Source organism: Bos taurus, chromosome 1 (genome assembly GCF_002263795.3).
Source record: "Bos taurus isolate L1 Dominette 01449 registration number 42190680 breed Hereford chromosome 1, ARS-UCD2.0, whole genome shotgun sequence".
Taxonomy (NCBI): domain Eukaryota; kingdom Metazoa; phylum Chordata; class Mammalia; order Artiodactyla; family Bovidae; genus Bos; species Bos taurus.
Genome location: NC_037328.1, coordinates 133,247,729 through 133,270,694, shown reverse-complemented (window position 1 = coordinate 133,270,694; position 22,966 = coordinate 133,247,729). Strand labels below are relative to the sequence as shown.

Here is a 22,966-nt window from a genome sequence, read left to right as displayed (position 1 = left end):
CACAAAAAATTTGTGTTCATTAGCAGTCACTCCCCATCCCCCCAGCCACCAGCCCCTGGCAATCACTAATTTTTCCATCGCTATGAATTTGCCTATTTTGGACATTTCATGTAAATGGAATCATACAATATGTGGTCTTTTGTGTCTGGCATCTTTCACTTAGCAAATGCTTTAAAGGTTCATCATGTAGTATGTGTCAGTATTTCATTCCTTTTTATGGTTAAATAATGTCCCATTGTAGGAATATACCACATTCTGTTTATCCATCAATCAACTGATGGCCATTTGGGTTGTTTCCACTTTTTGGCTACTGTGAATAACACTACTATGAACATTCACATACAAGTTTTCATGTAGACAGAAAGGCTTTTGATTTAGCATTTTCAAGTTTTTCAAAACAGGCAGCTTCCTTTTTAAAATCAGAAGTACCCTCCTCATGTAGCAGAACTTCCTCTTTAATATGTAACTTTTTTTTCTCCTGTAGCATCTTATGAGCAAAATCTTTTGATGTGAATTTAGAATGACTCTGCTGCTTTCTGGACCTGGTTCTGATCTTCACCTCAACACAGGTCCTCACAGCTGAGCTGATTTCCAGGCTTGCACTCAGATGTTGATGGTTTTGCTGCATTGTCTATTCCAACCGGGTCTTAACTCTGAGACCTTGGTGGATGCTGTTCTCTCAGTCTCCAAAGTCATCTTCATTTGAGGCTGGTTTGACTTTACATGTTGGTTTGTAAAATAAAAGCTAGACTTATTTTAGGACAAAATGTTGCATACACAACATTAACTGTTTAGCAGTTTTATATAATTCAAAATAAGTGATTTACATCTTCATCAGGTATTCAAAATTTTCTCTATCTTGTGTAATCAACCCATTTTTCTTTTCTTAAAACATCCCATAGAACTGGTGGGGAAGGGCAAAGAGTCGTGAAAGGATTTGGAAAGCTCTGGAAAATCCATCCTGAGTTTCAAACTAAGCTTCAAAAAGTGAATTCTACAAAAACAGAATATGTTGGTGTCATATACAGTTTTATCCTCTGTCTCCTCCCACTGTCACCCTCCTTCAGGATGCAAGCTCTTTCTGGACTCACGCCTCAGTTCTGCAGGTCATTTCAGGACACGATGAAGGAATATCTTTTCTCACTTGATATACTGGAGGCTACCCTAAAACAATTCTTTAGTTTTTAGAGTCATTTCAGAGAGATCAGCCTCTCTTCTATGTACCCCTGCCAGGCAGCCTGTAAAACCCTGTAACTCAAGAACGCACCACCAAACTTGTTCTCTTTGAGAAAGGTTATCCTCCTTATTCAAGCATGTTTGCTCTGGGAGAACATATATAGAATGATAAGATAGGAAAGGAAGCCCAGCTGAGGCAGCTGGATCTTGAGGTAGCACCTGATCTATCCCAGTCGTTCTCAGAACAAGAGAGCACCAGTCTTTTCTCATCCTCTAGTCAGCACAGCTGCCCTGAAGACCCAGGTTTGGCCTGTGGTCCAGACAGGACAACCTGGGTCTTCAGGTAGTGTATGCACATGAATGATTTGCAGGCCAAAAAAGAGATGCAGGTTGCTGTGCAGGAGACACCTACTGTTGGCTAGCTCTCTTGCTATGAGAGACTTCATGTATGCTGCAGAGGGCAGGAGAGAATATCTCATGGTTTATTCCAGAAGGACACTGGGAAGACCCTTACAGTCCACTCTTTCCATTAAAACTGCCCAACTTTCCATCTTTTCAAGTTGAATTTATAAACTATAGTTTTCTGTTCTTCCTCATTCTGTTTAGTCCCTCCAGGGAAACCTCTCACCTAGAAACAGCTTTTCCCTTCCAGCACCCAGCCTCAAGGGTTGTATACTTTTCTCTGTGATTAAAATAGAGAAGAGAGTAGATTATAGGCTGTGTTTGAATTAATAGTGAAATTCCTTATGTTTGACCCTTTCCCAGTAAAGAAGAGGTCACTCTAAAACCCATGTTCTTTGCTGCTGTGTTCTAGTTATCATATACTTCTTGAAACCAGCTCACATTCTCAGATTCTTTCTAGAACCAAGCAGGTATACTTACATAGAAACACAAGTAAATAAGATAAAGGCAAATAAATTTCAAAATAGTCTTTCTCCATCAGTAACTCATTGCCACAGACCATTTCTTCCCTAACTCCCTTTAGGGGACCTGGCCTTTTCTCCCCTCTGAATATTTGGGAAAGCACTTGGATAAATAAAAACTTAGAGCTTATTTCGCCATCAAAAGACACAGAGAAATGTTTTCTTCTTGCCTAAGAGGGATAGCAGGCCAGACGTTTAACCACTGTTCTGACTTTGAAACTCAAAAGATTTATGAGAAGTAAATGAAATGAAAGTATTCATTGTCCTTTGCTCCAAACTGAGATTGTGCTAGGTGCAATGAAGAAAGGATCACTTCTTTATCTTCATATCCTCAGCACTTGGCAAAGTAACTGCATATTAAAAGCATCAGAAAAATATTTGTTGAATGATTGAGTGACTTTAAAATTGACCATACCCTCAAGAGTTTAGACACTTGGAAAATATTGTCAGGTTATAAAATATTACAGTAGAAGCCCATTTACCTGAACATGATTGGGTTATGGGTAGTTACTCAGTAGGACATCATAAACTCTATGTATTCTGTAAAATGTGTATGTTAAACATTTTATTTTAACTCAGACTTCAAGTATTCAGATCTTTTCATGTAGTGCCAAAGTCTTTTCTTTGGAAATAAGTGTCATAGTTGGAAATTGAAGTTTCATGACATCTTTCTTTAATAAATCATACTTAGTACATTTGTTCCCTTATTTCCAGGAACTTAAGTCAGCAGTAAAACAGTTTGAATGTAGATACCGTCTAGATTTTAATGTTTTTTTCTTTTATCGCACCAATAATTTAATTTTACAGTGACAGAATTTCAGTAGTTTTTTGCCTTTACTAAGTCTTATATATTCAATTTAGAGTCTTCCCCTCAATTATAAAAATATCAACTCTTTTTTCCACACTCATTAGTTTATGAATTGAATAATTACTGTGAAAAGTACAGCCAGTATAAGTAAGTGGGAATGAGTACAACTAGCTCTTAGCATTAAACTCAGCTACTGAGATAAGACACATGAGAGCATAACAGAAACTAAACTGTTAGCCATGAATCAGTGTGTCCAGGGCATTGGTGGTTTTCTTTTATAGATGAAATGGAGAGAGAGCATTGGCTCATCCAGAGAATAAATGGAATCATTCAAGAAAGATTCTACAGTATTTTATTAAGAGAATTGCAGTAAGGGGGCTTAAATAGGTAATCCTTTATGAAATAGGTAAAATTTGAGTTGAATTTTGAAGGATGGTTAATGTGTATATAATTTGAGGAGTGTTCTCAGGAAGGGGATGAAAAGTCACCCCCCAAAGCCACAGGTTGATATTGGGAAGGGGAGAAATACAGCAAAGATGTGATTTTAATCGAAAAAGCATTATTTCACAAGTCTAAAAACCCAGTTGCATTCATAACAAACTTATTAAATGTTTTAATTTAGAGGTAAATAATGAAGGAGGAATTAGAGTATTACAAACAAGAGTGTAGGGGAAGCCACCTAGCTCAAAGAGTCAGCCTGAAATGAGGAAAATTGGGGGCACAAAGGAAAGGCCCAGGTTAAAGCATTAGCCCAATGCTTTCAGTGTAATCCTCTTTCAATCAGAATATATACCAAAAACTGTCAGGTAAGATTTTGTATGAGGGGAGAATTCTACAGCTTAAGAAATTTGAAAACTATGGATTTAGATATATAAGCCAAATATACATGTTACAAAATGTTGTCAAAACTGAAGAATTTAATTCCCATTAATTAGACAAAGGTTCAGCAGAAGAGAATCATAAGTTCTTTTTGGTTTAGGGGGTTTATTTGGTAATATTTGATTTATACTTTCAATTAGTAGAAAATCAATATGGATTTAAATATGGGTGATTGAAAATAAATATTGAATTCTGAATATTAAATATGACTGAGTACTTGATTCACTTGTAAATAATTAAGGCAGCTATTCAATAGATGATAAAATAATAGAATATATTTTAAATCTGAGAATTCTTCAAAGCTTCTTAAGAAAAACAAGTCTCACAAATTCAAGATCTGTTATGTCACTGCTGTGTGATCATCTTTTGTACCTTTACTATAGCCAAATTTCATTCACCTCTCTGCATCTAAATCTGCTTTCTTTTGGAATTCTGTCACTTTCTTTGACAATAAATTTTCAAATGTATCCAGATTTAGAATCACTTCAGAAAAGTATATTTGATCACTAAGATAGTCTTCTGCAAACAAACCAGAAAATTTTTTTAATTTTAAAATCTGAGACGTAACAAATCTCTTTGTATATTCCCATTTGAGGATAAAAGTGTTTTTCTCCATATTTTTCTCCAAACATCCTGTGGATATATCTAGAAGGTGTTGGATATTTGCTTCCCTCCTAATAAGGAAATTTTTTAAAATTAAAATGATAGTTAAAATGATAGTTTCACATTTGAAGTGCAGCATGTTTTTTTTTTTTGTCATAAAATATTAAGTAACAAAATCAAAAATCCTCTACACATTCTCTTCTGGCTTGAGCAGGAGCTGTTTTATGTGGGGTGACACCTCATATACTCTTGAGTTTAAGAAGTTAGCTTTATCTGAGAAGTCACTATTTTTAGGTCCAGCTGTAATGTTTCTAACTTTGGTGTGCAGAGTAGTGGGTGCTTCCTTTCCCAGAAGGCTCTGTATTCTCTACATGGGCAGGTCAATTTGACATAAAGCTACCTACGCGGAGCAGCAGGCCCATTGCAGCCCGTTTCTTACTTGAAAATTATGAGCAGGTCTTGGGAGCCACAGGCTTTACTTGGGAACCAGCTGCATGTCAGTACAAGCATGGATTGTGGTCCCTGGAGGCTGGGAGAGCACAATGCTTGAACTTAATTTCTTTGGGAGATAAAGAAGAAAAAAATACCTTTCTACCTGACAAGACTGACAACGTATTAAATCTGACTATCTTCAGAAGTGTGCTGGACAGTTGCTAAGTAAACATCCACTTTTCAAAGATGATGATCAAGGAAACATCTCTACGAAGGGACCCGGATTTAAGGGGAGAGTTAGCTTTCCTGGCAAGGGGCTGTGATTTTGTTCTCCCGTCACGGTTTAAGAAGCGGCTGAAGTCATTTCAGCAGACACAGGTTTGAAACTTGGGTGTTTCTTTTAAAATATTTTTATTACTAATAAAACCACCCAGTGAACTAACTTACAAATAATTTTACAGCTCACTTGATATTAGATCAAGGAATTAATCTGTGTCCTCTATTCAGCTATTTCCAGAAAGCTATTTGTAGAGAGATTCCAACAGGTTTAAAAATAGACCTTCTGGACCTGAAGTACAGTACTCACATTTTTCTCTTGTAGAGAGAGAATCCAGTTTTAGAGACAATAAATACAACTTAACAAATATTTTGTACTTTAGAATTTTTCATAAAAATATCTTTGAGAAATTAGAATTTCCATATTAAAAGCCTGTTTGCACTTTGAATCAGTAGACTAAATTTGTTTTAACATGCATACATCTGTAATCTTTTTTAAAAAGGAATATTGATGCTAATAATCATGGTTTTTTGAAAAGACTATTTTTACATATATCAGCAGTTGTGTGTGTATGATATACTGTGTATAGGTAATAAAGCATGGCAGTTACTTCTGGGTTGTAAAAGAATGTCTTCCCTCAGCTGTGAGGTTGAGTCATTTCTGTCTGCAGAGACCAGGCTTACTTGCTCACAACCATAGGTCTAGTATCTCACGAAACAAGTTGCCTGGCATTGAATACAGTACAAATTGTGAGCCATATCATGACGGGCATCCAGAATCCAGCAAGAAACCACAGTTTCATAGTTATTCTGACCTACACTAATTTCAGATTATTTGACTGAACCATGTGAAATTGCTTTTTTAAAAACAGGTAAAAAATGGTCAAATATTGGAAATGCTACACTAACATAATAGCGTTACGGTTCTGTCCAGAATGACTGCCTAAATGATACTGTAAGGTTCTGGAGAGCTGAGATGCTTTGCACAGCTAATTCTCTTTATCTCTTTTAATTCTCTTGTAATCCTAGATATGAATGAAAAAGTTTTATCAAAGTGGGCAGATGCTAAACTTAGTAAATCTGACAAACTTTATATTACTGTTTTAGTCTGTAATGTTGTAAAGTGTCAGTTTTATTAAACTCCTTTAAGGATTAAATTATACGTCTCCTATTGAACTCAGTAAAAAGTAAATCAGTATACCTGAAAAGTTCAGAATAAATGCATTCTTTTTCTTTTCCCTTTAAATGTTAATATCAGTTTTATTAAATATGGAATTACACAGTGAATTAATAAATACTTGCCTATTAGTGAACTGCTCTACGTTAAGTACACTGAGGAAAGCAAGGTAGGCTATTATATAATTGAATATTTTCCTATTCAAATTAAAACTTTGACAGATGGCCTGGGTTTGTTCTGAATGTCACTTACTTCTGTCAAAGCAAAAGCAAAAACAATGAAAGGCTTGCTCTAAACCTTCTCCAGTAGTGTGTGTTCACTAGACTAGTGAGTTGCATCTCCACTGGGACTGTGGCCTTAATCCTATGGTTATAACTGCCCTGAAGTTATCCATAACTGCCCTGGCTGTCACACTGTGGGCAACATTTTGGGGAAACAAAAAAGACTTTTGACAATTGTATGCTTGTAGTCTCACAAATCTCTTTAGAATTTTAGAATAATAGAAAGGAAATGACACTTAATACAAATGACCTAAGTAAAGCTGCTGAAGAATTATATGCCTTATTTTAGAAATTTAAGAATGGTTTCTTCTGTTATTGACTCATAGGACTGTGTAATAATAGTTGCGGGTTTAGCACCAAGGCAGAGAGAAATATTACTTAGAATAGATTATCAGTTTGTTGACTTGAAAGTACTGTGTAAACTTTAAATTGCCTTACAAGTGTAAATTATTATCTTATTTGTTATTGAAGCTGAAAGACCATGCCACGTTATGTTTAATCTTTTGAGAACCCCATCCTTTGGCATCTTTGAGCCGTTTCCCTGTGTTACATCCTGTAATTTCCTTTAATCCTCACAACAACCTTCCAAGAAGAAGGGGTTATAATCTATTTTATTACTGAAATTCTGAAAGGTTAAGTAACGGTCCTGAGGTCACAGAGCTAGTAACCCATCACTGTTTTTTGTTAAGTTTTTCGTATTTCATTGGCATCACTTCCCTCTGCCACTTCTTCCTTGACTATTGCTTTATATGGGTAATATCCTTGTACTGCAGTAAAGTCTTGGTGTGACAACCGACCTTCATATCCTTAATAGTGTTAATATATGAGCAGACTCTACTCTGTGTTAATGTCAGATATTAACATGAAAAATGGGCCATGTTTAACAAAAGTAGGAGATTAAATCATACTTATCACATATTTATGTGAATGAAGCCTATCTTCCTGTAATACTCATGCTTTTCAAAGGTAGCTAAAAATTTTACCCTGAATTTAAAAAGCACATTATAAGTCCACATGTCAGAAGGGAATATGACATTCAGATCTGCTTCGTACTGATAAACCATTGTTCAGACTTTAGGAATGGCGTTAGGACATAGTTTAAGAAAGATGAACAGTGGAGTAATATTTTGAGTTCACAGGGAATTTAAAATAAATTTAGCTAGTCAACAGTCATATCCATTTTTCATACTTTATGTAGCATCTAATAGTACCATGCTCATGAGCTTTGATAGATAATTTGGTCAAAATTAAGAATAGAAATTAATCTCTGAAAATCTTCATGAAATCTTTTTTGCTTTTTCTGCTAGGAATCTCAGAACTAAATTTAGTCTTCATTGGTAAACTAAACTTTTACCTGAATAGTAATGTATCTCCCCACCCCTTTCCCTAAATCATGGATAATCTTAGTCTCCCCATTGCCCCCACTTTTTTAAACTGTCCTTTCTGTGTCTCTTTATGGTTTACCACCTCAGGTCCTTTTGGGAAAAGGGATGATATAAACTATTAATGAATTAATAAACTGTAAAGAGGGTTTGGCCATGGTGAAGTTAATAACCATGATCTTTGCCTATTGGGGTCTACCAGGAATGAGAGAAATGTGCATCTCAGAAAAAATGGCATGCCCCTGGTTGAAAGTAAATGAGCCTGGGAGAAGATATTCTAAAACTAAAATGCTTTAATTTTCTTAACAAAGACTTTCTCTGCTCAGACACTTGGAATGATTCTACCTAGATAAAGCCAAACCAAGGAAAAAGGTAGAAGGACCCACACACACAATATATTTTAGATCTACATATTTAAAGGGAACTCATTCTATCTGCCTGTTGAAGGACAGGTCAAAATGTACAGAAAGACCAAAAACAGTCTCCAAGAAGAATTTACTAATCCAGGTCCAACAGACTGAGAATTCACCTGGAGATCCTTTAATATATCAGCTGACATCACTCTTCCACATCCTCGTGGAAAACATACTGTAGGACTTTTTAAGCACAGATCTGTGTAAATTCAGGTATTGGCAGATAAGTAATATATCGATTGATTCAGTGTAGAAAAGCATTCCCTCAGAGCATGCCTGCCCCCTCGAGTAGAGTGAGCTCTTCATCTATACTCCTTCTATTTAACTTCCTATTACTGGTGAGGATTTTCTAGTCATACATACTGTTTAGAATTCTTGTGTCTCATATTTTCCTTACAGATTCAAAATAAACCAGAAAAGAAACCTGGAACACCACTTCCACCTCCAGCCCCCTTTCCAAGTAGCCCCCGACCTCCCTCCCCTGTTCCTCACGTGAATAATGTTGTGAGTGCAACATTATCCATCAACATTCCACGGTTCTACTTTCCTGAAGGACTCCCTGATGCCTGCAGTAATCATGAACAAACTCTAAGCAGAATTGAAGCTGCTTTCATGGATATTGAAGATCAGAAAGCAGATGTTTATGAAATGGGAAAAATTGCAAAGGTAATGTAACTACTAAATGATGTATAATCTCACTTTTTCTAGCTATCCCAATCTCCCTCTCTTTACTGCCTCCTTGCTCTCTATTTTGAAGCATGTATAGAAGGGTTTTTTTTCCACATTGAAAAAAATATATTTGATACTGATATATTAGCTGTGGTACAATTTGAAAAAAACCCTAGTGGTCTCCCAGTCCAACCTCCCATTTAATATGGGAATTTCATTCATGGCATCACCAAAACATAAATTTCCTGCTTGAGTGCCTTCAGTGACAGGAGACTCACTCCGTTGCCAAGCAGCCTGTTCCATCATTAAATAGCTTTACTTGTTAGAAAAAATCCCCTTGTTGAATACAAATCTCTTTTTTTATTCTCATTCGTTGATCATAATTCCTTGCCCTGAAGCCAGACAAGGAACTATTAGGCGAACTCAATGCTGGGATTCTTCTCAGAAATAGATGGATTTGTTATTGCAAGTCTTTGATACTTTTCAATACATCCAGCTGCTTCTAATTTGAGCTCTTAGTCCCTAACCCTTGGACTACTGTAGCACCTTCGGTAACTGGATTCTGCACTTCCAGCCTCCTCCTAGAACAGTTAATACTGAGCATAACCACCAGTTTATATTTGTTCATGTCATTCCCCAGCTCAGCAAAATGCAAGGATTCCTACCATCTATAGCAGCAGTCCCCAACCTGTTTGGCACCAGGGACCGATTTCATACAGAAGACAATTTTTCCATGGAACAAGGGGGTGAGGGAGGGATGGTTTAGGCAGTAACACAAGTGGTGGGGAGCCGCAGATGAAATTTTGCCTGCCTGCTGCTCACCACCTGCTGTGCAGCCCAGTTCCTAACAGGCTAAGGACCAGTACCAGGGTTTGGGGACCCCTGAACTATAGGATGCTTTATTTCGTTTGGGTTCTGTTTTGGTCATGCACATACACTATTCTGAAGAGTCAGATCCAACCTCAGGATTTAGCAGTGGTCTCCAGCTGTGCTTCAAGAGACAGAGGGGTTAGCAGGGTAAGGGCTGCATGTGGGCAAGGAGACACCAAGAGGGAGTTCCCAAGGCCCCATGCACCCTTCTACTCGGAACACTATCTCTGTCTTCAGGAAGCATATTTAAAAGTTTGAAAACTACCACTTTTGTGGGTAAAATCCACACTACTATTCCTTGTATCCGCCTGACCACCTGTGCCTGCCTCTACATCTGGGCTTTCATGCTTCTCCCCTCCAAAATGGACTTCTACTGTCCACTCCCACATCACCATTCTCTAAGGCTCTGCCCTGTCATGCCCCCTCTGCTTTCCTACTTCTAACCCCAGAACATTTGTTACTGCTGTTAATTTGTAAGTAGAGTGATTTTCAAGAAAATGAAAAAGAATTCTTTATTTTTTTTACTCCTTTTTTCATCATCCCCCAGTCTTGCTTTCTTGTTGACACCTTAGGTGTTTCTAGTGAAAAACTAACTCTTTCATTCTAGAAATAAGATCTCACCTATTTCCACTCTATTGTAACATGAGGAAACTGATATCCCACAAGTATGTACCTGAGGTCACAGTTTGTACATGTCAAGAGACATGTCCTCTGACTCCTGCATCATGCTGTTTCTACCTTATCTCCCCTGAAGTGGGCTAATGTGAAATCAGCCACTCCTACTAAGCAGTATCCACTCAAATAAATTATAAGCTCTTCAGGGCATTTGCAATTTTTTACCCCATGCTTTGAGAGATGACTATTTTATTATGAATCAAGGTGGTAAATTATCTGAATGGGCTGGAATGTTGAACCTAAATCCAAGAGAGAGAATTTAGCAGAGATGAATTAAATCTGCATTTGAAGATAACATGTTAATCACATAAATGCCAAACAGGGTGTGTCTAACATGGCAATGGTTTGCGTAAGAGAGGCAGGAGGCTTCTTGAACAAGTTTGAGCAAACAAGCGGGAGAAACTGCAGATTGAGCACCGTGATATTTCCTTGTGCTGTGCTGGGCTCCCCATATCTGGAGAGCCAATCCAAGGGATCAGTGCCTCACTGTCAGAGACCTGCAGCCTGCTCTGTCTTGAAGGTCTCAGGTCAACCTTCGTCCTCTTGAATATTCCCAGCCTCTGCCTGAGGAGCTTTCCTGCATGCTGCCTCCACCCTCCTGCTCTGGTGCTCCCACCTGGCTCCCTGCCTGTGGCTCAGTGGCCCGCCAGCACTCCACAGTGAACGCACAGTCAGAGGACAGCAGGGAGCCTGAGGACTCCACGTGGTCACGGGGAGTGTAGGAAAAGAGTGTAGTCAGGTCAGGGAAGGGGTTGGTGCTGGGGAGTCAGAGGGAGGACTTTCCTGTTCACAGACAGTGAGGATCTATCTGTAGGTGGCATCAGGAAAAACTGCCAGTGTTATAGCTGACAACATAGAGAAGTTTAAAAAGAGAAAACTGGGTCTTCCCTGGTGGCTCAGGGGTAAAGAATCCACCTGCCAATATACAGGTTCTATCCCCGATCCGGGAAGGTCCCGCGTGCTGCAGAGCAACTAAGCCTGTGTGCCAAAACTATTTAGCCTTTGCTTGAGAGCCTGAGAGACACAGCTATTGAAACCACATGGCCTACAGCCCATGCTCACAACAGGAGAGCCTACCACAGTGAGAAGCCTGTGCACCGCAACTAGAGAGTAGCCCCTGCTCGCAGCAACAAAGACCCAGCACAGCCAAAAATAAATTTTTTTTAAATTTTTATTTTATTTTTTAACTTTACAATACTGTATTGGTTTTGCCATATATCAAAATGAATCCACCACAGGTATACATGTGTTCCCCATCCTGAACCCTCCTCCGTCCTCCCTCCCCATACCATCCCTCTGGGTCGTCCCAGTGCACCAGCTCCAAGCATCCAGTATCGTGCATCGAACCTGGACTGGCGACTCGTTTCATATATGATATTATACATGTTTCAATGCCATTCTCCCAAATCATCCCACCCTCTAAATTTTTTAATTATAAAAAAAGATAGAAACTTGTTTAGCCATAGTAACAGTCATTTACATAATAATTTACTGTTTATACCAAATTATCATGTGGCACAATAGCCAGTATAGACATACATACCTGATTAACCTGAGTTGTGCTTGACTATAGTTCTAAATTCCATTCAGGGATGCCAAGCATTTGTGTTCATTGCCCTCAGACCTTAATTGTCAGTTTAGGTAGCAAAGTGAACTAACATTGCGTGTAAGATGAGGATGTGTGTATGATGACCTCACAAGTACTATATTAGCTCATTTTATTGGATTTTATCTCTTTATTCTTAAAATCATTTATTTTAAAAAATTTATTTAATCATGTCTTCCAGTTCGCTAGTTCCATGTAATCCAACTTGTTCTCGGCTATGGCCAGTCTGTTAGGACTCACTACACCAGCCTTTCCACCACTCTTTGTTCTGCAGACTGTCCTAGCTCCTTGGAGAGACTGATCTCCATTTCTGATTAAATTCTTAGTGTGTAGTTTGTATTTTTTTCCACAGCTTTATGAAGTGATGGAGAAGAAACGAATAGAGAATGATCTAAGAGGGACAAAAGCAGCATAGGAACAGAAACTGAGCAACAGCAAGGAAAGTATTTGACACCACTGAGTTTTAGCCTCTGACAGGCTTGAGGGAGTAGAGGGAGAATTTGAGGGAGAAGAATGAAACTATCTTCTGAACTGTACAGAGCGCTCCAGCTCTTCTCACTAGCTGACATGGCACCAGCTTAACCCTCTTGCCTGTGGCCTACAAGTAGCCTCTTGGTACCTTTATTTCTTTGTCTGCAGAATGAAATAAGAATACCTGCCCTCTCCTGTATGGGGTCATGTCAGGACTGAGTAACAAGCACGAGACATTTTAAACTGTTAAAGAACCTTGCAACTATTGGGCGAGCATCTCTTCCTACATATCATTAGACAACTTGCGTTTAGTTCTTTATATTGTTGGGTCATTTTTAGATGAAATTATAGGTGTTAATCAAGTTTTCTTGGCTCCAGCAACACTGACACTTGCCTTCTCTAAGCCTGTTTCCTAAACCCATTTTCAGCATGTCCTGTACCTCTTCACTTGTCATCCTGTCTCTTCCTTTGTGAAGAGTCTTGGCATGGGCTTATTCTCTCCTTTGTTATAAAAGTCTCTATTCTGTTGCCCTCAGATTAGTATTATTTACTTTTTTTAGGTTTGTATTGATCTTGCTCCTTTTATCGTAATTCTGTTTTTAAGAAGATGCGGGCTAGTCATACATGTATTTTTTAAATAGCGGGAAAGTATACTTATTTTCTCTGATTTCAGAGCAGTTTTTATTTATTAACTTATTTTATTTTGGCTGTGCAGGGTCTTCCTTGGGGCATACAGGCTTTCCCTAGTTGTCGCACATGGGGGCTTCTTTCATTGTGGTGCGTGGGCTTGGTTGCCCCACATCATGTGAGATCTTATTTTCCCAGCCAGGGGTCAAACCCAAGTCCCCTACGTTGGAAGATGGATTCATAACCACTGGACCACCAGAGAAATACCTACATTTTTAAAAGACAGTCAAAGTGTAATATCTGCAGCCCTTGCCATCCACTGCCCTTCTCGTTTTTGCATTTAGTATTTTCTCCAAGGGCTTGATACCTTCATGCTGCTCAACCCTTGACTACTCGGGGTGTCCCACTACAAGAAAAATAGGTCAGTCCTTTCACACCCACTTCAAAATGTATCTACTCAGTACCGTATCTCTTAGGTTTCTGCCTTTGGGTTATAATAAATTTGTTTTTGTGTTTTTTTATATTACTTTATTTATTTTAATTGGAGGCTAATTACTTTACAATATTGTATTGGTTTTGCCATACATTGACATGAATCCACCACGGGTGTACATGTGTTCCCATCCTGAACCCCCCTCCCACCTCCTTCCCCATCGCATCTCTCTGGGTCATCCCAGTGCACCAGCCCTGAGCACCCTGTCTCATGCATCAAACCTGGACTGGCGATTCGTTTCACATATGATAATATACATGTTTCAATGCCATTCTCCCAAATCATCCCACCCTCGCCCTCTCCCACAGAGTCCATAAGACTGTTCTGTACAACTGTTCTATACTCTTTTGCTGTCTCACATACAGAGTTATCGTTACCATCTTTCTAGATTCCATAAATATGTGTTAGTATACTGTATTGGTGTTTTTCTTTCTGGCTTACTTCACTCTATATAATAGGCTCCAGTTTCATCCACCTCATTAGAACTGATTCAAATGCATTCTTTTTAATGGCTGAGTAATACTCCATTCTGTACATGTACCACAGCTTTCTTATCCATTTGTCTGCTGATGGACATCTAGGTTGCTTCCATGTCCTGGCTATTATAAACAGTGCTGTGATGAAGATTGGGGTACACATATCTCTTTCAATTCTGGTTTCCTCAGTGTGTATGCCCAGCAGTGGGATTGCTGGGTCATATGGCAGTTCTATTTCCAGTTTTTTAAGGAATCTCCACACTGTTCTCCATAATAAATTTGTAAATGTTAATCCCAGTGATTTGCTACTCTTTATGAGCTGACATGTACATTTTAACAAAGTCTTCTGAATAAAAATCATAATCCAAGGAAATGAAAGTGGTTTAATAGTGGACGTAGTCCCACAGGATGGTAAGTGCACAGGTCCTGAACGTGTTTCAGCTGAGCTGGTGACCACTTCCCAAGGATGAGCTAGATGATTCCTGATCCCTTCCAATTCTGAAAAATCTGTAGTGACTCTAATGTTGGGAGCTTCAAGTACTTTGGCAAGCCAGTCCCACCCAGTCTCTCTCTGTATTTTCTCTCTCTTTTTGTGGCTCTGCACCACCACCTCCATAATACAAGCTGTTCTTTTAATTTTCCAGGCAGTTGCCAATAGCCTATCACATATAAGAGCATTTTCTTGGCATACTACCATTCCTCATGAAAGGGAGGCTTGGGATTGGGGAAAGTGGATTTGACAGTAACCACCCAAAGTATATTAATTGTGATCTTTGTACCTTGGCAATCATAATTTACACAATAAACAAAATCCATTTGGTTGCTAAGCAACACCTTTCCCTCCTTCTTGACCTCAGTGGAGGTATTTGACCTCTGGACTTAGGAAATTTTAAATTCCACCCTGCTTGCAGAATGTGATTGGGTGGCCCTGGCAGAAGCAATCTCTTATTGCTGCCCTGTACTTACTTACCGCCCTTGGCTTGAATCTCATCATCCATGTCCTCATCTCTGACATGAACCCAGCAGTCCTGGGCATTCTCTCAGCATAACTAATCTCAGATGAAGTACTGTTCAGGCTTCTGTAGGATCCCCTATGCACAGAGGCCCCACATCAGGAGCAGTTTCACCTCAGCCTAATATGGATTCACACCTAGTCATCTACCAGAGGAGAAGCTTCCCTTTGTAGAATAAGGCTCAATAGTCCTATATCTATTAAGAATATCTTTATCCAGTAATAAGATGTGACTCTTTGAAGAGCTTCTAATTTGGGAATACGTTTTATGTGTGTATACAAAATTGGGAACATGTAGAGATTATTTTTCTGCTAATATTTAGATATTAATACTTGGAAGAATTTTCCCTCTAGAAAAAAAAGCAGGTAAATTTGGTATGAATTATTTCTTATAAAAGGATAAGAATAATTTTTCTTTCTTCTTATTTTTAATATAAATTCATTTATTTTAATTGGAGGCTAATTTCTTTACAATATTGTATTGGTTTTGCCATACCTTGACATGAATCCACCACAGGTGTACATTTTTCTTAATTGGAAGAAAAAGGTTTTTTATTGAGAAGAAAATCATTACCTTTTAGGATGTTGTATTTTAGTTCTTTCTAAGGCTGTTATAATATGTTGTCATTGGTGATATGTTCTGATATATAAATAAATGATAGCATTTTAATTTTTGCCTCCCATCTTTCACCTGAATTGTAACCATTTAAATAGATTTATAGCTGTTTTCTAAAACAGTCCAGGCTTTTCAGTTTCTCCTTGAACCTGGGGCCTAATAACACAGTAAGCAAAGGAGAAAAGGAGAGAGAGAGCGTATTGATACCAAGTGACTGGGTAGTAAAGGTGGCTGTATTTTTCTCCCATAGGAAGGGAGGCCATTTACACAACCATGACATTCAGTCACTTATTTTTCTTTCTAAAAGTAGAAAGTACGTGATGTAAGAGTGGTAGGAAGGGAGGGAGATTGGTTGCTTTAACTATAAAATTTACGGGAAAGAAACATCACTATAAATGTACTTTAAGAAAAGGCAGATGGATATTCATCTTCTTCGTGACACATGTCATCCTCTTGTTTTGTTTTCCCCCTGATCGCTGAATCTGCCCCAGCTGATGTATCTGCTCCATCCCAGTTTTGCTCCCCCAGGTCCCCTTCTGTCCACTGTGGCCTGAAGGGTAAAAGCCACAAAGGCCCTTTCTATGGCCATGCCATCTCTTCACTGCCCCTTGGCTCACACTGCATTTGTGTTTTATTTGCAGGCCTGCGGCTGTCCTCTTTATTGGAAAGCCCCCATGTTCAGGGCTGCAGGGGGAGAGAGGACAGGATTTGTGTCAGCACAGTCATTCATCACCATATGGAGAAAGTAAGTAAGAGAGCAGCTACTCGGGCTGGGCAAGGAATTATCTGGCCCTCGTGACATGCTTTATAAAGGACACTAACTTTACTCATTCGTTAATTTCCCTCTTACCCTTTGTTTCAGCAAGTAAAATTCAATGATTGACAACTTTTTATGCCCACAAACAAATTCTTTCCCTAAGCCTTTATCTTACATGTCTCTGATCGTTAAAGCAGATCTCCAAAACTACTTGTTTAATAACTATTTGATAGTTTCTTAGTTTCACTTGTTAACAATTTGAGTCTTAGGATTGGACTCTTACAGCAGTGACATAAGTGTTCCTTTAAGGGGAGCAAATCATACGTGTCACATGCTTTCATTCTCATCTGATCCAATTTAGAATTGTATCCAGTTGATTTATTAAAAATAACTGAATTCTGGGACTTCCCTGGTGGTCCAGTGGTTAAGACTCTGTGCTTCTAACCCAGGGGCCTCTGGTTCCATCCCTGGTCGAGAGTTAGGATTCCCACATGCTGCATGGCCGAAAATAAATAAAGATCTTTCTTTTAAAAAATAACTGAATTCTAATAGATTTTAGTCATTACTTTTTGAAAGCTCCAGTTAAGGAACAAAGGGTTAGTATATTTATAAAGATACTCCTGGATTTTAATATCCTGACAAGTTCTCTTGAATTTAAATCCAACTTGCTTCTCTCTTTTCTTTTTTCTGCCTTCTTTCTTTAGAAATTATTTCTTGATATATTTATGCACAATTTAAGGGAATGTTATAGCTTGCCCCTTCTACCTCTTTTAACCCATCAGCCTTCTCTAAGTATGTTGCTCTTACTTTCTGGGCTGGATACCCTTCCTGATGAACTACTGGGAAATGCTGTTCACCTGCCATCACTATCATCATTGTTATTTAAAATCAGCATATAATAGCAGCAAAACTCAACTTCAGATCAGATCAGATCAGTCGCTCAGTCATGTCCGACTCTTTGCGACCCCATGAATCTGGCATTCTGGAGGCAGCACACCAGGCCTCCCTGTCCATCACCAACTCCCGGAGTTCACTGAGACTCACGTCAATCGAGTCAGTGATGCCATCCAGCCATCTCATCCTCTGTCATCCTCTTCTCCTCCTGCCCCCAATCCCTCCCAGCATCAGAATCTTTTCCAGTGAGTCAACTCTTTGTATGAGGTGGCCAAAGTACTGGAGTTTCAGCTTTAGCATCATTCCTTCCAAAGAAATCTCAGGGCTGATCTCCTTCAGAATGGACTGGTTGGATCTCCTTGCAGTCCAAGGGACTCTCAAGAGTCTTCTCCAACACCACAGTTCAAAAGCGTCAATTCTTCGGTGCTCAGCCTTCTTCACAGTCCAACTCTCACATCCATACATGACCACAGGAAAAACCATAGCCTTGACTAGATGAACCTTTGTTGGCAGAGTAATGTCTCTGCTTTTGAATATGCTATCTAGGTTGGTCACAACTTTCCTTCCAAGGAGTAAGCGTCTTTTAATTTCATGGCTGCAGTCACCATCTGTAGTGATTTTGGAGCCCAAAAAATAAAGTCTGACACTGTTTCCACAGTTTCCCCATCTATTTCCCATGAAGTGGTGGGACCGGATGCCATGATCTTCGTTTTCTGAATGTTGAGCTTTAAGGCAACTTTTTCACTCTCTACTTTCACTTTCATCAAGAGGCTTTTGAGTTCCTCTTCACTTTCTGCCATAAGGGTGGTGTCATCTGCACATCTGAGGTTATTGATATTTCTCCCGGCAATCTTGATTCCAGTTTGTGTTTCTTCCAGTCCAGCATTTCTCATGATGTACTCTGTATATAAGTTAAATAAACAGGGTGATAATATACAGCCTTGACGAACTCCTTTTCCTATTTGGAACCAGTCTGTTGTTCCATGTCGAGTTCTAACTGTTGCTTCCTGACCTGCATACAAATTTCTCAAGAGGCAGATCAGGTGGTCTGGTATTCCCATCTCTTTCAGAATTTTCCACAGTTTATTGTGATCCACACAGTCAAAGGCTTTGGCATAGTCAATAAAGCAGAAATAGATGTTTTTCTGGAACTCTCTTGCTTTTTCCATGATCCAGCAGATATTGGCAATTTGATCTCTGGTTCCTCTGCCTTTTCTAAAATCAGCTTGAACATCAGGAAGTTCATGGTTCACATATTGCTGAAGCCTGGCTTGGAGAATTTTGAGCATTACTTTACTAGCGTGTGAGATGAGTGCAATTGTGCGGTAGTTTGAGCATTCTTTGGCATTGCCTTTCTTTGGGATTGGAATGAAAACTGACCTTTTCCAGTCCTGTGGCCACTGCTGAGTTTTCCACATTTGCTGGCATATTGAGTGCAGCACTTTCACAGCATCGTCTTTCAGGATTTGGAATAGCTCAACTGGAATTCCATTACCTCCACTAGCTTTGTTTGTAGTGATGCTTTCTAAGGCCCACTTGACTTCACATTCCAGGGTGTCTGGCTCTAGGTCAGTGATCACACCATCGTGATTATCTGGGTCGTGAAGATCTTTTTTGTACAGTTCTTCTGTGTATTCTTGCCATCTCTTCTTAATATCTTCTGCTTCTGTTAGGTCCATACCATCTCTGTCCTTTATCGAGCTCATCTTTGCATGAAATGTTCCTTTGGTATCTCTGATTTTCTTGAAGAGATCCCTAGTCTTTCCCATTCTGTTGTTTTCCTCTGTTTCTTTGCATTGATTGCTGAAGAAGGCTTTCTTATCTCTTCTTGCTATTCTTTGGAACTCTGCATTCAGATGTTTATATCTTTCCTTTTCTCCTTTGTTTTTCACTTCTCTTCTTTTCACAGCTATTTGTAAGGCCTCCCTAATCCTTTCCTGCCACCTCAAAGCCCTTACTAGTAAAATGCTTGAGAACATAAGTGATTAATAACTATATTCTTATTTTGAAAAATCTAGCCACAAGTTGAGTTCACCAAGTTCTTCTTGCACCACAATAGAACTAAAGTGATCAGGAATAGGAAAGACTAGAGATCTCTTTAAGAAAGTTAGAGATACCAGGGAACATTTCATGCAAGGATGGGCACAATAAAGGACAAAAACAGTATAGACCTAACAGAAACAGAAGGTATTAAGAAGAGGTAGCAGAAGAACTACACAGGAAAGATCTTTATGACCCAGATAACCACGATGGTGTGATCACTCACCTAGAGCCAAACATACTGGAGTGTGAGGTCAAGTGGGCCTTAGGAAGCATCACTACAAACAAAACTAGTGGAGGTGTTGAAATTCCAGCTGAGCTATTTCAAATCATAAAAGATGATGCTGTTAAAGTGATGCACTCAGTATGCCAGCAAATTTGGAAAACTCAGCAGTGGCCACAGGACTAGAAAAGGTCAGTTTTCATTCCAATCCCAAAGAAAGGCAATGCCAAAGAATGTTCAAACTACCACACAATTGGACTCATCTCACACGCTAGCAAATTAATGCTCAAAATATTCCAAGCTAGGCTTCAACAGTACGTGAACTGTGAACTTGCAGATGTTCAAGCTGGATTTAGAAAAGACAGAGGAACCAGAGATCAAATTGCCAACATCTGTTGGATTATAGAAAAAGCTAGAGAATTCCAGAAAAACATCTGCTTCATTGACTATACTAAAGCCTTTGACTGTGTGGATCACAACCAACTGCGGAAAAATTCTTAAAGAGATAGGAATACCAGACCCTTACCTGCCTCTTGAGAAATCTGTATGCAGGTCAAGAAGCAGCAGTTAGAACCTGACATGGAACAACAGACTGGTTCCAAACTGAGAAAGGAATGTCAAGGCTGTATATTGTCACCCTGCTTATTTAACTTTTATGCAGAGTACATCATGGGAAATGCCAGGTTGGATGAAGCACAAGCTTAAATTAAGATTTGGGAGAAACATCAATAGCTCAGATATGTAGATTACACCACCCTTATGACAAAAAGTGAAGAGGAACTCAAGAGCCCCTTGATGAAAGTGAAACAGGAGAGTGGAAAAGCTGGCTTAAAACTGAACATTCAAAAAACAAAAATCATGGCATCCAGTCCCATCACTTCATAGCAAATAGATAGGGAAACAATGGAAACAGTGACAGACTATTTTCTTGGACTCCAAAATCACTGCAGATGGTGACTACAGCCATGAAATTAAAAGACGCTCGCTGCTTGGAAGAAAAGCTATGACAAACCTAGAGAGCATATTAAAAAGCAGAGACATTACTTTGCCAACAAAAGTTCCTCTAGTCAAAGCTGTGATGTTTCCAATGGTTGTATGGATGTGAGAGTTTTACCATGAAGAAAGGTGACTGACAAAGAATTGATGCTTTTGAACTGTGGTTTTGGAGAAGACTCTTGAGAGTCCCTTGGACTGCAAGGAGATCAAACTAGTCAGTCCTAAAGGAAATCAATCCTGAATATTCATTGGAAGGACTGATGCTGAAGCTGAATCTCCAATACTTTGGCCACATCATGCAAAGAACCAACTCACTGGAAAAGACCCTGATGCTGGGAATGACTGAAGGTAGGAGGAGAAGGGGACGACAGAGGATGAGATAGATGGCATCACTAACTCGGTGGACATGAGTTTGAGCAAGCTCTGGGAGACGGTGAAGGACAGGGCAACCTGGCATGCTGCAGTCCATGGAGCCGCAAAGAGTCGGATACGACTAAGTGACTGCACGACGACAAAGTGATGAGGAGAAATAAGACCACCAGTTCACACCAGAGCCAAAAGCTATAAGTGCCTCATGCTTTCCAGATGAATTTTGATCATTCTGTTGCAGGGAATAGTTGTAAGTTGTTCAGATCCCAAGGACTGCAGTGGCCATGGGAGAATCACTCCTTATACACTAGTGGAATGACCCTCCAGAAGTCAGGGCCATGGTCACCATTCCCTCTCTCCTACTGCAAATAGGATACAGCTGGATAGAAGTCTAAAAGGAGTTTTTTCCAGTGTATGGTTAAGCAATAATAAAAGCACAATAATTTCTTGGAGTCCAGGATTAGCAAAAAAAGCACTAATTAGGCAGAAGTAAGCCAGTTTAAAATATATATATATATATGGTATTTTCCATTCTGGCTATTGTGGCACCTAAAACCAGAGGGAAGAAAATAGAGCTGAAGGCCTAGGATTCCCTCTCCTTTCCCCACCAGTAAAGCCAGGACTTCAGCGAGGTGGTCTGCTTGTCTATTATTAGTTACTATTGTTGTTATTTTAAAGCAGCATATAACAGTAGCAGAATTGAAGAACTTGAAATGTGTAATGTTCTGGCTTTCAGCTACCTTCTCTCCCCTGGGTAGGTGCCAGGCCCTAAAAAAGGCCTCAGGTAGAGTGTGAACAAAGGGTAGAGAGAACAGGGATGTTACACAGCTCTTGTCAGGGTATCTTCAGCCCCTGAATTCAGCATTGTTGGCAAAACCCCTCTAACAGTCTGGGAAAGCAGCAAGAGTGAGTTGTGATTGTTTCAGATAAAAGTTTGAACAACCTGGGAGATTCAAAAATAAATAAATAATAGGAAGTAGCTCATTCTATAAATGATTAGAGCCAGAGACAAGGGCTTGCATTCTAAGTTATTTTCACTATGCGAGGACCCTGTCTGGGTGAGCCTGAAGCTGACTGTGGCAGAAGAAAACTAGTAATCAACTTGTTTACCTACAATTAACTTTATAATGTTAAGGATAGTAACAGCCAGGTTTTTTTGGCCCTAAGACTGTGTCACTGAGATAGAGTGGACATTTATGTTGGTGGATAGAGCAGCAGCATCCACAACACCTGTATTTCTTTATTGAGATGAATCACTTTCACTTTGCTGCTAAGTCACTTCAGTCGTGTCCGACTCTGTGCGACCCCATAGACGGCAGCCCACCAGGCTCCCGTCCCTGGGATTCTCCAGGCAAGAACACTGGGGTGGGTTGCCATTTCCTTCTCCAATGCATAAAAGAGAAAAGTGAAAGTGAAGTTGCTCAGTCGTGTCCGACTCTTAGCGACCCCATGGACAGCAGCCCACCAGGTTCCTCCGTCCATGAGATTTTCCAGGCAAGAGTACTGGAGTGGGGTGCCATTGCCTTTTCCCATTTTCACTTTATCTCCAAGGAAAAGAGATTTCTGCAAAGTCAAAAGGGGGAAAAAGGACATGAAGCACAAGTCCTCATTTTCCATTACTGCAGGAAACTGCTTATGAAATATATAGCATGAGCAACTGTCCCTGTCTTTTTTTCATTAAAAAAAAAAAAAAAATCCTATGAATAGATAAGTGTAAGGTCTTTTTTTCTATTTTCTGGCCAGATACTATAATGACTGGAGTGCCCTCTAGTGGCAGCTCCTCTCTTGCGCGCTCAAAATGCCTTTTAAAAACCAGGGTGCT

The 22,966-nt window shown here is 39.4% G+C and overlaps 1 protein-coding gene across 5 annotated transcripts in view; it reads left to right on the top strand.

Moving 5' to 3' along the window:
• PPP2R3A (protein phosphatase 2 regulatory subunit B''alpha) overlaps positions 1-22,966 on the top strand; it is a 233,030-nt gene that overhangs the window by 79,307 nt on the left and 130,757 nt on the right. For 4 of the 5 annotated variants that reach the window (XM_024996316.2, XM_024996309.2, XM_059889121.1 and 1 more), the window contains 2 exons: positions 8,750-9,016; positions 16,507-16,610. In XM_024996316.2, the coding sequence (XP_024852084.1) occupies positions 8,750-9,016; positions 16,507-16,610 (371 nt within the window). Of the gene's footprint in view, positions 1-4,739; positions 5,200-8,749; positions 9,017-16,506; positions 16,611-22,966 lie in introns of those variants that run through there. The other variant, XM_005201922.5, reaches the window with a different exon arrangement.